This window comes from Mytilus trossulus, chromosome 14 (genome assembly GCF_036588685.1).
Source record: "Mytilus trossulus isolate FHL-02 chromosome 14, PNRI_Mtr1.1.1.hap1, whole genome shotgun sequence".
Taxonomy (NCBI): domain Eukaryota; kingdom Metazoa; phylum Mollusca; class Bivalvia; order Mytilida; family Mytilidae; genus Mytilus; species Mytilus trossulus.
The window spans coordinates 29,325,967-29,341,685 of NC_086386.1; the positions used below are offsets into that span (position 1 = coordinate 29,325,967).

At 31.2% G+C, this 15,719-nt stretch overlaps 1 protein-coding gene across 1 annotated transcript; it reads right to left on the reverse strand.

Moving 5' to 3' along the window:
* Positions 1-12,326: 12,326 nt before the first annotated feature.
* Positions 12,327-14,953, reverse strand: LOC134697112 (short-chain collagen C4-like). The gene is made up of 3 exons (XM_063559156.1): positions 14,836-14,953; positions 13,375-13,446; positions 12,327-12,831 (listed from the first exon to the last, which is right to left on the reverse strand). Exons 1-3 carry the CDS (start codon positions 14,936-14,938, stop codon positions 12,371-12,373), a joined length of 636 nt encoding a protein of 211 aa, XP_063415226.1. The 5' UTR covers positions 14,939-14,953; the 3' UTR covers positions 12,327-12,370.
* Positions 14,954-15,719: the final 766 nt, after the last annotated feature.

The following is a 15,719-nucleotide window of genomic DNA, read 5'->3' on the forward strand; positions in this document are numbered from 1 at the left end:
ATGAATTCGGTTTCTCAAACAATTTTAAACGATATACTGATACACTAAACCCTTCCTTTCGAATGATCTAAAAATTCTATCTCAGTCATAATAACTTTCCATCATTCCCGAACTGAACAAAGAAATAACACGACGGGTGCCATATACGATGAAGGAAGTGCTTAACCTTCCGGAGCACCTGATTTAACTCCCGGTTTTTAGTGGAGTTCGTGTTGTTTCTTATTTGATTTTTATAACTGTTGATGTAAAGGTTCTTTGTTTACTCCTTGGTTTTGATTTTTATTGTCCTTGTCACCCTTTTTCATAAAGTCAAAATGGAAATTTAAAAGGAAAGCAATAAATTGACACCAAAACTAAATTTGGACCAATGAAGAACTGAGATCATACGAACCACATATTGGTCAAATAAAATTTATCAAAAAGCTAGGTCAGGAAAAGAATAAATCGTGCTAGAATAAGAGACATATTGATAAAATTGTCTTTAATAAAGATATGTATCCCTTCGTCATCCGATTTTATTAATTTTTAGTCCATGACTATATATATTACTTATATTTTCATTACATTGATTCCAAGATCGGAGTATTTCCTTGTATCAAATAAATGTTTTGTTTTGAAAGTTTCCTAGTATTACATTCCACAAATATGATAACTGGAATGATTTTAAGGATTTATCAAAGAGAATTGATCCATCGTTACCAAAAGAACTGCAAATAACACGTCATAAATTGAAATAAAACAAAACTGCTGACCTATCATGTGAATTACATGTAGGATAAGGGTCCTATATTTTTGCAATTTGATTTCTTTATAGACTTTTTGTGCAATATTAAATGATTCCAATAACGTTCGTTTGACAGTATTAGAAAGTCATTACAACTTTAGAACAATAGATATGTGACAATTAAGTAAAAAACAAATACTCACTGTCCAGCGTCCACCATCAGTCTTCATATCACAATAAACTTTGACTCCCCTTCCACCAGTCGGGTATATCGTATAAACACCACTGGTATCACTATTCGGTTCTAAATCAGAGCAGTCTTTTGGTCTACGCACTGTCAATTTGACATTTGAAAATATCTAGCACAGGTTTGACGTGAATAGAAATTTAAGACAAATCAAACTATAACATTTGCATAAAGAAACTTGGAAAAAGTTTATGTAAACATTCTTAATTATATGTGACTTTGATTTAACGTAACATTTGACGAATTATATATATGAATACAATTAAAATTTGCTAAACAAAAAATACAATTTTTTTTTTTTTTTGGTTGTTGAAAATATGTATCGTATATAAAATCCGAAACATGGTCTTATTGTTGTGTTTGAATATAAATTTTGTAAATCAAACTTGACGTAATCTTGTATATCAAACTTGACGTTTTTAACATTTTATTCCTATTTTATTTTTTTCTGAACAAGAACGCCGCTCATACACATATGCATTTACTACATTAAAAACAAAAAAATAGTACAATACAAATTGCAAACCTGAAGGAGAAATTTCTCTGTATTTTCCAGTTGCAAGAATGTCAAGAACACGTTCAGCAGTTTTACCATAAAAACAAACTCCTTAAATATTAATGAACATAGTAAATTACCAGTTATACATCATCATTTAAAAATTGCGATCAATATCAACAAAATATATGCAGTTAATTCCGAATTTTCTCAAATATATATTTACATTTATTCTTTTGCCAAATATTGCCTTTGTAACCATCATATATACATGTAACTATAATATTTTAATACATTATTGTCAGCTGGAGTGCAGATTCAAATAGAATTCTTAATATATTTTTTCTCAGTTACGTCCGTGGATCGATCGTAGAAAACGCAATATTTTATTGTGCTCATTATTCCATTAACATTTATATGAATGATAACAATGTATTCTTTTGCAGTAAGACGTGGATGAAAGAACATATCTTTAATTCCGAATTTTCTCAAATATATATTTACATTTATTCTTTTGCCAAATATTGCCTTTGTAACCATCATATATACATGTAACTATAATATTTTAATACATTATTGTCAGCTGGAGTGCAGATTCAAATAGAATTCTTAATATATTTTTTCTCAGTTACGTCCGTGGATCGATCGTAGAAAACAACGTTTGATATGAAGGTAAATATTGCCTAATTTTATTTTGTATTATTTAAAAAAAAAACACAACTATTAAGGCTTAACAATTGATAATACCAGAATCTGAGGTTGTTGTTAATGAGTCCACTGTCATACCCCAATATACTAGAATACAAGAAATTAAAAGTGATGACATCTTTGACTGTGAATATCAAGAATGGATTATTCCGTCTGAACATAATTTCTATTTATAGATATTTAACCTAACTTTTGTTCGCGTGACACTAATTAAGCAACAGATGGTAAAAGTAAACCTTTGCCAAAAAACGAAACGATCTCTATCAAAATAGAATATTCATACAATATCAAATATACATTTAACATTAAAGGTACCTATTTTTCCGCGCACCAGGTGTGTATTTTGACAATAAATGTCACTTCAGTGATGCAATAGGTAAATATATTTGAAAATTCAAAACGCAGAAAAAAAACCCAGCTCATAAACCACAAAAAAACACACAGTATAACCAAAACCGGTCAATGAACCAGAGCTTTGCATGAAAGATGCATTCCTTACTTTAAATAATGTTAAGCATTAATATATATTACAAAACAATGATTTTATTGTCAATAAAAGACTAAGAAGAGTACATCATCTTAATGAAACGATCACTTAAGATTCATAGGTAAAGGCATACAGGCGGAAAAGATCCCAAAATAAACATATTGTTTCGAGTTGTGATTTTGATAATGCTTTAATGGTTTACATGAACACCCAGCGTGCGCAATATTTTATTGTGCTCATTATTCCATTAACATTTATATGAATGATAACAATGTATTCTTTTGCAGTAAGACGTGGATGAAAGAACATATCTTTATAGTTATAAATGGGTCTTCAATAGATTCTCGTCATGAACATGCATACTCTTGAATACTTTGTAACTGAAATATAAATACTTGTTTACATCTGACGTTAATAAAGTATACAAGTTCACGGTATTTTTACGTTGGCCGCCTCCAAATCAAAGCAGACAGTCTTCACCAAAATTATTTCACTTGGAACAAGCATGAAATTTGCCTTCAATTCCACCATTATAATTTTTAAAACACTAACCACAAAAAGTGGATATGTTATGAAAAATAACGTATTTATTTGCCTAAATAAAAGTGTTTCAATAACATGGATGTACACAAAGGACCTCTCTAATATAAAGAAAAGCAGTATCTTATACTTACAAATTCTTTTGTGAAATATTTCCAGAATACAACAAAACAACCAAATGAACAACAGTTTGAACATCTTTCCCTTCCCAAAACTGTCAATATGACTGCTTCATCTGCAAAGATGTAACATAAATGATAAAAATGGTCCTTTTTAAATCTTTAGATCTTTTAAATAAATTACGGTTGACATTTAACATTTGAACAGATCATTCTTATTGGAAATGACAATACAGATATGTAAAGGACAGAACTCCAGACAAGTTTAAATACATCTTATATAAACTTGTATCTAAACTTTGGATTTTTCGAAAAAACTAAGGATTTTCTTATCCCAGGAATAGTTTACCGTAACCGTATTTGGCACAACCTTTTGGAATTTTGAATCCTCAGTGCTCTTTTAGTTTGTAAATGTTTGGCTTAATTCATATCTTGATTTGAGTGTCACTGATGAGTCTTATGTAGACGAAAAGCGCGTCTGGCGTACTCAATTATAATCCTGGTACCTTTGATAACTATCTAGACATTACTTCAACTAATTTTCTCATGATTGTAATTATCGCAAAATCATTATAATAAAACATAATACTACAATCGAAAAAAAATCCTTTAAATTCTATCTATCCTACGGTCAAAAACTGGTTTTTGTTGAAACGTGCTTAGGTTTTTATAAGACAAACATATTTTAATTATTTTGAACTGTTCCTTTGTTGTCTGGTCTTTCCTTTTTGACAAATAGCAATGTTATATAGTTAATCAATCATCTAAAAAAACAAGGGAAATTATATTTATTTATATAATGCAACAGAAATTGTTTACCTTGCAGAATTAAGATTGTATCACACTGAAAACTTCCTCATTATCTGAAATATACCATTAAGTATTTCATATTCTTATAATATGTTTAATGAGAAGAAGGGAATACATTTTAATTCATTATATACTTTTGGTATATCTATATAAAAATTTGTTGTTAAGTAAGTAAAAGAGAGGCGGACAATTTTACTTTACTATCATTCTTAAAGTAATTAAAGTGTTGAAAGCAAACTATCCTTAATGTGTTGTATTAAATATACCCTGCAAAAAATCACTACATTACTTAAGAATTGAATGCTTCTTTTTGTAAATTTATTGGGGTGTAAAAGCGTTGACCGAAGTACATTTTGTATGAAGCGCGGAAGCGCTTCATTCTAAAAATGTACGCACGGTCAACGCTTTTACAACCCTATAAAGTTACAAAAAGAAGCATTCAATACTTATAATTACTTTTTTTAGCTAGGATTATAAAAACACGATTTTCATGAAGTTAAATTTTTAAATTCACCTGTGCACTTTATTGTAGGACATCGTGTCATCATGAATGAAATGTTATTGTCTCATGCAACTGCTTACGGAATAACATGTGATGTGCAATTAGCCAATCAGAATAACGTATTATAATGAAACATACATCTAATGTAATTATTTTTGAAAGGTGTGCTAACAGCATTATTAAAAACTGTTTAAACTATAGATAAACATATTTAAAATGGGTGATAAGAAAGACGTTTTTTTTTCAACAAACAATAAATTAAAAGTGCATTTATCTGATATGCATTGAAACAAACGATAGTTTTAAAAGTTAACTAAAGAAAATGATATTTGTATAACAGGGTTTCCCCTGGGTCAATTATTTTTTTCGCCACCTCTTTCGCCAAAACAATATTTTTTTCGCCACATTATAATTTTTTTCGCCAACTAACACAAATATTTTTCTCTTTTAAAATTTTCCTTTTTTCCAGACCCCCTTAATAAGAAGTGATTTTTACAACAAAACGAAGCATGTTATCACTTGGAATTTATCCCTCATGATAGGTGTAGTCAATACGTTGAAGGGTAACTCTCATGCCAACCTTTTGAATAGATTTCTTCATAACGACAGTTTTCTTTTCTAGACCATCGTAAATAAGTAAAACTATATGATTGGATCACGGTTGTCACTGAAACGACTTTGAAGTACCCACTCTAATCAATGATCTATATGAAAGTTAAATGATGAAGTTTTAAATCAGAGACCTTTCTTGCTTATGAAAATTTTTCGTCATAACAATAACTTTCTTTTCTATCATTAAAAGAAGAAGAGGAAGCTTTCATTTTTTCTTTAAACACGGGCGTCATAAAGTGGTTAATAAATGCCTTTTGTGACATGTGACAGAAGCCAATTAACCATATAATTTTGTCATATCATACAATCAACACCTTTATTAATTAGTCCTTTGATGTTGATAGCTATGAATGCAATCAGCTGATTATTGATTTTCTGTAAAAATCTTCACAAGTTCAAGGTGAATTCCGAGTATTGTTTGATCGGTAAAGTCAGAGAAACCCGAAAAAGTAAATTAACAAGATGGCTGAAAATAAATCGTTATATATATTTCTTTCGCTTAATTCTTTCGCCAACGACGAATTTTAATCGCCACAATTATTATTTTTTCGCAAATTGCGAAAATGGCGACCGCCAGCGGAAACCCTGTGTATAAGATGTAGAGATGTTCCCAAAATGAATTTGACTGGATGATAACTATATCATTCGTAAAACAGTAGTGCGTTTTGTATCTTGTTGAAATAGAGATCCATTAAAATTTTGTCGAAGAGGCAAACGTTTACTTCAAGTTAATTTATTCGGAAGCATCTTTGCCATTTAGTCTGAATATACTATAAAAATAAGCTTGGAATTAAATAAAAAAACCAACCCAACATAAATGTTAAAATGGAAAACAATTCTGAAAACATAAATTTTAGAAAAATTCATGTTCACAGATTTTTTTTTTTTACATAATTATGTTTTTTTAATATTAATTTTCACTCTCCAAGTGAGCTTTGGTCGTCGCAATGCGGTGTCCGTCAATGTTCAATTACTAATTATTATTACGATTAAACCCCTCTCAAACTACGTGGTTTTTAACCAAACTAGGCCACAATATGGTATGCCTAACATGGCAACAAATAAATCATAGACTCAGGTAAATTGCAAGTTTTGTCTTCTATCTTGAAAACCTGACAGGGCAAAACTGGCAAGATCACCCTACTCTTAATTTTATTCTAAAACGTTCTGACGTCTTCCTAAAGGCGTTATGACCCTTGATAGAGGAATTTACTGATTTTGCATTTTTATCTTTTATTTTGTTATAGATAAAGATATGTTTTAAAAGGAAACGCGATCAGAAAGACAATATCTACAAATAGGTCTTACATCGCCTTATTCGTAAAACTACGATATTTTTAATTACCACAGTTTTGCATATTAGTGCAATATCTGAAAACATGTACCGGTATTATAAAGATAGAAACATTCAAGGACCAAAACGATCTGGAAGACAAAGTCAACAAGATCAAAATTGCTAGTCAACTCTTAATCGGAGTTCTTTCTATAAATAATGATGATGTTTACCCTATTATCTTGAAAACTGCAAATAGTTTGAATGAACTGTTGATTTCTGATTATCGATAGTGTCAGTTTGTTGTTTTAAAATAAGTTTTTCAGGTATGACTAAGTACTTTCAAGACGGTCTTAGCGATTTACAATGACTGATCGACAATTCCATTTCCGCTTTTGTCCATTGGGAAAAGTGAAAAAGCAGAAGAAAAACTTTAATTATCTGAATACGTTCAATACTGATTAAACTATCCAATCAGATGGATTGTATACATGTTGTTGTAAATTTGCAGTTACATTGTTACTGATCCACCTGTTAGCTCCCAAGATAGGTTTGATTTTAAATTTTAAAGTGTTTATTTGCAAGAGGCATGTTATTTGAAAAAGCGTGGGATATGACTTTTAATAAATAGAAGTTATATTGAGAACAATTTCCGCAAGATATTTTGCTAAAAAAGTTTTTTTGTTAAATTTAAATGAAAATCAGAGACAACATATGTGTTTACATCATCAATGAATTATGATAGTTTATGGGGAATTCATTTTCAAATTTAATTTCCCTAGAGAAAATAGTATTAGGAATTAAAGTGCATTTTATTCCAAGGATCAATGGGTGTAATTAATCGTACTGATATCTGAATTTACAGGCTCTTTCCACAACTCGTTTGTTATAAAGATGCCCGAATTACAGTCAAATTTCCAAATCAAATATTTTCATATACGGAATCATAACATTAATGGTACATATTGTTTGCACCAGATGCGCATTTTGACAACTAATGTATCTTTACTTGAGTAAAGGTTTTACTTGATTTGTTACGGGAAAATCCTTTACTATTAATCTAGCCTGGCCTAAAATAATAAACTACATGTAGTAATACATAGATTCTTTAAAATCTAAAACGTTACTACATACACGAGCATAGTCAGTTTGTTTTGATTTGTAAACGCCGTAAGACAGACCAAGTGAATTCACCATCCAAATAACAAATACAACAAAGGAGCGACACATTTCATTTAGTCGGTAATATTTGTATAAAGTTTCATTGTGGAACTAAGTTGTTAATTCAGAGATAGGACAGTTATTAATCATCTTATCTAAGTCCCTATGGGTAAATTTAAAAAGTATGTTTGGAGAACTATTAATTATCGCCGCTAAATTATAAGCACTGTACATGTAACTGGCATGGGTTGGATTTATCAACTAAACGAATAATATTCAAAAGAAGGCTAAAAGGCTTAAAGTTATAACCACAATTTTAGAAAAGGATTTCACTAATTCTTCGTCAATTTTTATCCATTTCTGCACCCATTGTAATTTTTTTTTAATCAACGTGTTTGATCTCAGTACTTCATTGGTTTAAATCCGATTATGATGTCACATTTTCTTGCTTTCCTCTAAAATTCCTATTCCGACGGCCTGAAAAAAGGCGACCATGCCCGATGACGTCACATAGAAAGAACACATTGTTTTGCCGATCATTCGAAAAGAAGGAATAAGTTTGCCTCCATAATGTTAAAAAATCATTAGAGAGACAGATTTTAACACTTTTAATATATCACCTAAATATATGAGATAGAGCATAGGTAGGACTTATCTGACCTGTGCCCTGTGTTTCACATGCCTTAACATGGTTGAAATTTGGACAATTTATTCAAATTTAGCAAAATCTTTTTTTATGGACAATTTGGTATTTAATTAACTAAACATGCTAAATACAATTGAGAATCGAAATACGGAATGATTCAAAGCGATAACAACCTGGCCATAGAGCAGACAACAGGCGAAGGCTACCAATGGGTCTATATATATATATGCATTTTTAATCTTGAAACATTGAATTATATAATGGAATATGGACCTTACCGAATTTTCTTCTTTTGATAGCACATTAGTTGGTTTCACATGAACAACAACGTTACAAATCTTATATTGGAGGATAATATTGGTACCAATTGGATTATTACTAATTTGAAGAAATTTAAATTGTTGAAATGGAAATTAAGTTCTGAAAGAAAATACTATAAAATGAAATCTTCAATCAGAGTTTCAATAAGTATATTCAACATTGCAGAAACGGAAAATATTTAAGCGTGAGGTTTAGCTAGCTATAAATCCAGGATAAGCCCCATTTTCTGAAATTAAACTACCAGTACCAGGAATATGACAGTTGTTATAAATTAGTTTGATGCATTTCAGCCTTTGTAAAGTTGGCTTTGTTTTTGTAAGAGTTCAGTGTTTCTTTTGTTCCGTTTTTTTCGTTTATAATTGATGTGTTTCCCGTGATGTTGGTTTGGGACCCGGATTTATGAATTTTTGACAAAGGCATACTAGTGATCTTTCGTAATCAAAGAGAAAATTAACAATCTCAATCTTCAAAACGTTTTAGTAAGTATATCAAGCATTGTTACCTAGTTCTAAAGCAGAAAGGTTTTATCAATACGATAATTATTACAAGGCAAAAATTAGCACTTATAATCAGCTGATGTAATCCTTACATTTAAAAAGGGACTTGCATCTCTTTTGCTATAGTTTTCTGTGATTCAACATTGCTATATCTTTCAATACATTACCTTTTAATATAGGAAACGGTTTTGTTTATGCTTTTTCAAAGGAAACTGAATCAATTTTGGTCTTTCATATGCGGTCAAGAATAATGGTCATAGAATGATCATGATTGATATTTTCAGAAATACCTAAGTGATAAGGTATATTTTCTAATCTGCTTTTGTGTGAAACTTTTTTATTCGATATGGAATAAATAGTAACGGATTCCAAATAAAAAATACAATGACTACCACCATTTTCTTAACTTAAGCTGAACAAAATTATATTTGCAAAATATAAAAAAAAACATAGATAATTAAGGTGGTACCTAACACTACAGGGAGATAGCTCTGTAAAATCAGCTGAACGTGTTAATTACGTTGTGTTTAAATGGCATAATAAGCTTCTCAATGATCAAAATTAGTGTTTGTCAAACTGCTATATAACCAGTGTAATTTTCTGATAAAATTGTTTTGAAATTTTTATATTTTTGTCAAAGGGTCGAAGTAAATACTAAAAATAAAAATAACTATAACATTTTATGAAAATTAAACGAGCCAAACTAATTTTAGTGAAAGTGTTGGGTACCACCTTTAAGAATAAAATCGACTATGACAGATTGTTTCCAGGATTTCTATCAGTTGGAGTATATGCATACATATTATGTAGTGATTAAAGAGGGTCTGTAATCCAAATAGAATTTTGTTTTGAACAAGTCACAGACGGATAAATAACAAACAATGGTTTAGTCTTCTTTCTGAAAGTTTTACAGTTAACAAAAGCAACAGTAGTATACAGCTGTTCAAAATTCATAAATCGATAGGGAAAAAACAAATCCGGGTTTCAAACTCAAACTGAGGGAAATGCATCAAATATAATAGAACTACGACACAACAGAAACACATGATTAAAATGTAACACACACAAAAACGAACAATAATATATTACAATGACCATTTCCCTGACTTGGAACAGGGAATTTTAAAATAAAAATGGTGTTTTGAACCTGTTTTTGTGGCATGCCAAACCTCCCGCTTTAATAGCAATGTTTATTATAACATTAAAATGACAATGTTACATGATAGGACTACAATACAAATTAATGAGACAAAATAAAGGACAGAGAAATAAATGAATAAAAGCCATCAAATGTATAAGTTTGACATTTTAACACGCCAGACTTGCGCAACGTCCACCATCAGGCATCAGGACTTATCTGGCCGATACTGACCAACTGTGTAACTATTCAATACGCATTTTTCAGTTTATTCTATGATTATCCTACCCTCAACACCACTCATATGGCCATAGCTTAATAATGATAATACTGAGTTCGATTCATCCGTAGAAGTAGTTAATATAAAGAAAAAGATGTGGTATGATTGTCAATGAGACAACTATCCACAAAAGACCAAAATGACACAAACATTAACAATTATAGGTCACCGTACGGCCTTCAACAATGAGCAAAGCCCATACCGTATATAGTCAGCTATAAAAAGCCCCGATAAGACAATGAAAAACAATTCAAGCGAGAAAACTAACGGCCTTATTTATGTAAAATAAATGAACGAAAAACAAATATGTAACACATAAACAAACGACAACCACTGAAGTACAGGCTCCTGACTTGGGACAGGCACATACATAAATAATGTGGGGGGTTAAAAATGTTAGCGGGATCCCAACCCTCCCCAACCTGAGACAGTGGTATAACAATAATACATAAGAACGAACTATAAAAATCAGTTGAAAAAGGCTTACATCATCAGAAAGACAAAAAATAAAAGTGGACGTGGCCGGGTACTTAAACATCCTGACACAAAAAGACACAATGAACAGGTCTGAGAGTACTCTCAGTTTCTGACAGCTAGTTCAAAGCCATTAACAACTAATAAAAAATCATGCCTCTAAGACTAAGCAATCAATCCGTATACATCCAATATACAATGGATTTGGTGTAAAGACGTCATAAACAGCCAGAGAAAAACATGACCTTGTGCAATGCCAACTTACAGGTATCGACAGATTGTAGATTGTAGGGTATTGTTAATGTCCTTAACAATACCCTTCAACCGATTAATGAGATTTAACGATTAGTTAACTGCTGTTTATTTTGCCTTATCACAATTGGGACAATACCTTATTTGAAATATCTGTATCATTTATAAATTCCCTTTCCAATATGTTTAATTGTTGTAATGAGATAATACATATACAAAAACACCCAATGAACGTAAAGGGAAACATTTGGAGTTAGAATCGATATTTGATGTTTTCCACAGCAGCGTAAAAAACTGGGTAAAACGTAAGTTTATCATTTATATATTGTGGTGAGTTCGTATTGTTCGGTAATTAGTTTTCTATGTTGTGTTTTGTTCGTTGTTGTTTGTCTTTGTTTGTTTTTCGTTTTTAGTCACAGCCTTGTCAGTTTGTTTTTAATTTATTAGTTTGAATATCCCCTTAGTATCTTTCGCCTCTCTTTCATTAAAGAAGTCAAAATTGAAATTTAAATGATGCTTACATTGGAATGTTTTCTCATATCAGAATGCATCCTTCTTATTTTATATTCTTACAATGTTGATAGTCACAGCCTTGTTTAAACATTAAATATTTTTGAAAGAAAGTTAAAACATATCTTCAAAAATAGTTCCATGACAGTAACTGTACTATGCATACATTATTTGAATACTTTGATTACAGTTCCACGACATCAAAACACATATACTCATTGGGTTTAACGAAGATATGATCTTTCTTATGTGAACTGTTAACCAGTTAGCTATTGTCATTCTTGGGTTTGTTCGGTTGCATGTTTTACATTCTTTTTACAACGATTTATCTGTTTGTACTGTAATTATAACAGTATATCGCAGACGCTGATATTACATGAATATGTATGTACATGTATATATCAGTACGACAGCATTCTAAAATGATATATGCGTATCAGCCGATTTAAAGACATAACAAAACGATAGTGTTTCAACTTTGCTCTTTACTTTACGACTTTTTACTTTTATAAACCAAAAAAGTTGAGAAAATCAGATGCATATTTATTAAATTTAAAAAGTATCATTGTGAATTTACTTGGTACAGACAACACATGTCAATGGATAATTATTCACATATGGTGGACACTGAAGAGCACCACAAATCCCCACCACCGGCTGAAACAATTTCCCTTCATAGTTACGACTACCTCCAGTAACAAATTGAGGGTAAACATGCAAGCAAACAAACGATGTTGCTGCACGAAACGAGTAATGATGAGCATTTAAGTATCCATAATATTCTCTGTTCCACCCTCTATAACAAGTATCTTTGCCCGGTATCATAAGAACAGTAGAAACTCCATTTCTCCTACATACAGCACAAGGGACGTCATTGCCGTCTCCATTTGGTACGAAAGGGCTATCGTATTCCCCACCATAAACTTCTCCATGCTGCCCACTGTACGTTGTTTTTCGATAATTGGGATCCGGAGGCAGACATAAATAGTCTGCTGCAGCTCCTAGATGGTCATAGTAGCTGCCTCCAGCATAACCTAAAATAGGAGTATTAAATAAATGACATTGAATTTATCTCAACTGAAATATAAAGTAAATATAATTTCGGAAATCGAAAAGGACTTGTAAGGCTTTTTTTATTTAAGAGGAAAAAATAAGGCTCATTGTGTGTCCATTTGTAAAACACAAACATCGATAATGATAACCGTATAGCGGGGAATTTTCGCGGGTGTAAAATTTCGCGATTGTCATTGAATAAGGTATAAATATTTTGGCGGTGATTATTTTGGCTGATTCAAAACTTTTATTGATACATTGGCATGAACACTTTTAAATTGGCAGAAGTTTTTGGCGATTTCGTTCTATCCGCGAAAATGAGCGAAAGTTTACACCTCGCGAAAATAACACGCTGTACGGTATATTGCCAATGCTCTCTTGTTTACATCTAAGATATATAAAGTTCCGACCCGGTTCTATAAATAATGTATAGCAAACTTTATTGCGAACTCAAGTAATCCCCCCTAATAGTCACACTAGTAATGTTCACAATTAATTCATAATTCTTGTTAAAACATACTTACCAGAATAAACAAGACTTGAATTTGTATGTGGACAATACTTTCTTCCCCAAACAGTGTATGTTACAGCTACACCTGACAATGCAAAGAAAACGTGACTAAAAAAGTAAACTAATTATCCCAAAATGCCAAGGCATATCATGTCTGACCTAATGAGATTCTTTCTGCTTTATGATGGGAATAATCAGTTTTGAAATATTGAAATATTCGACACGTGTGCTTGGCACTAAATGCATTATGTGTGAAGGTTAACAAAATATAGTTACCGTACATGAACACTTTGTTCTGAAACAACCTTTATCACATGTTTCAGGACGGATGACAAAAGCGTAATATGCACAAAAGTTATCGTGCCTTTTAAAATTAACTTTCGGTCTTCCCTCGACGAGCAGTACAACATTACAGAGGTTAAGCATCTGTTTGACTATTCAAGATTTATAATTCGCAGTTATGTCCGTACAGACTTTTTTGAAGGCAGAATTCATGCCAAACAGGTCAAATTTTGCAAGATCCCTTCATCCCTTTTTCCAAATGTATATTTGTCTATTTGTCGATAAATCAAATAATACTTGAATATTCTATACCTTCCTTCACTTAATACATACTTCCTTTTGTGAGCTGAGTATTGTGAAAATTGAACTTTATCTATTTACAATGTATTATATATTTATAAATAACAATCCGTTGCAGAGTTGATAGCGGATATGTTCTAAGTGTACAATCTCGTACACTTTGCTCCAATGTGACTACAGAATTATACTTATTACCGGCTGTGTACTTACATGAGCAGTAGGACGAGTGTCACATTTGGAACAGGACATGATTACCCTTCCAGTTTTAGTTGGATTCGTGCTGTTGAGTCTTCCAATTTCTATGTTGTGTTTTGTGTAGTATTATTTGAAAACTATAAATCGCGTGCATTCGAGATAACGTTACTCACTTAAGCAAAACATATACTGTCACATTATCCACAATGACTTTCAATGGTCAAATAAAACATCGTTTCACTATCCAGTGTTTTCGTTGATTTTCAATTCAATTTATTTACAACTTTTACAGTCCTCTCGGAATTTCGTTAAATCAAAGGAAAGTGCAGGAGATATGTTACTGTAAACTAATAATGTAAGATTGACTTCATATTTTCCCCGGTTGTGTAATCATAACGTTTGAAGAACGTTATAATCGGATTGTACACAATATTCATTTATATAACAATGTGAATTTTGATTTTGATTTTATGGGTGTATTGTGCATTTTTCATATTATAAAATTTAAAAAATGAGACATTGATCGCACATTACAAATGTACATAAATAATAAAATACAAATAGGCACTACTACATACCCGTATGAGAACATATACATAAGTTTAATATGCGTTTGAATTAATAAGGTAATTAATGTTGTCTTAACTGCATAGAGATATTAAACTGATTATCTATTCCAATCGATACTAAACATTACCTGAATCTGATGGTGTTGGCATCCGTCCATTGCTTGAACAGGAGGCAATTACCAGTGTACTCAGAGATACAACAACTACTGAAAAAAGCAAAAGCTGCATCATTTTCCTATTAGTAGAGCTACAAATCATCAATATATTTTGCATTTCAAACTTAACTGCTATATATAAATGAAACTGGTAATATAGTAAGGCAACATATGCTAAAACGAAACTTTATATGAATTTTAAAATTGATAATTCTTCGAAAACGAAATTATGACTCAAATTATAGATCATTAATTGGAATATCTACCTGTAAATGACAGTTATACATCTTTTTCTTCGTGTGGTGTTTATATATCCCAAAAACTTTTTTGAGTTTTAAATTCAATATGTTTAAACTTCAATAACTGGGTATTGCTCCTGACAAAATACTGCCGAATAGAGATATTAGGAACTATACTATTTGACTTTGATACTTAATCTTTTTCACGGTCAACATTATGCATGGTTATCCGATACTATGTCCACGTGTCTGTGTCGTAACACAATAGCAAATAGACGGTTGGGAACTTACATGCATGTTATATCCAAAATCAGGATTTTGTAGTTCTGTGGTTGTCGATAGTTAATGTCAGTAATATATTTCCCTTTAAATTGCATTGCTTACTTGTAATTTGTGTATGTGAGTACCCTCTGGTGTGTCTATTCTGTGTTGGTCTTAGCATTATGTATTCGGGTTTAGTTTTCAGTAATTAGTTAATACTTCAGTTTCATTATGTATATCTCTTTCATATTCATTTGAAAAAAAATACTGTTTACAATAGCATTAATTGTTCTAAATAATAAGGATGTTCTTATCCCAAGCATTAAAACTACGCCGTATTTGGCACAACCTTTTTCA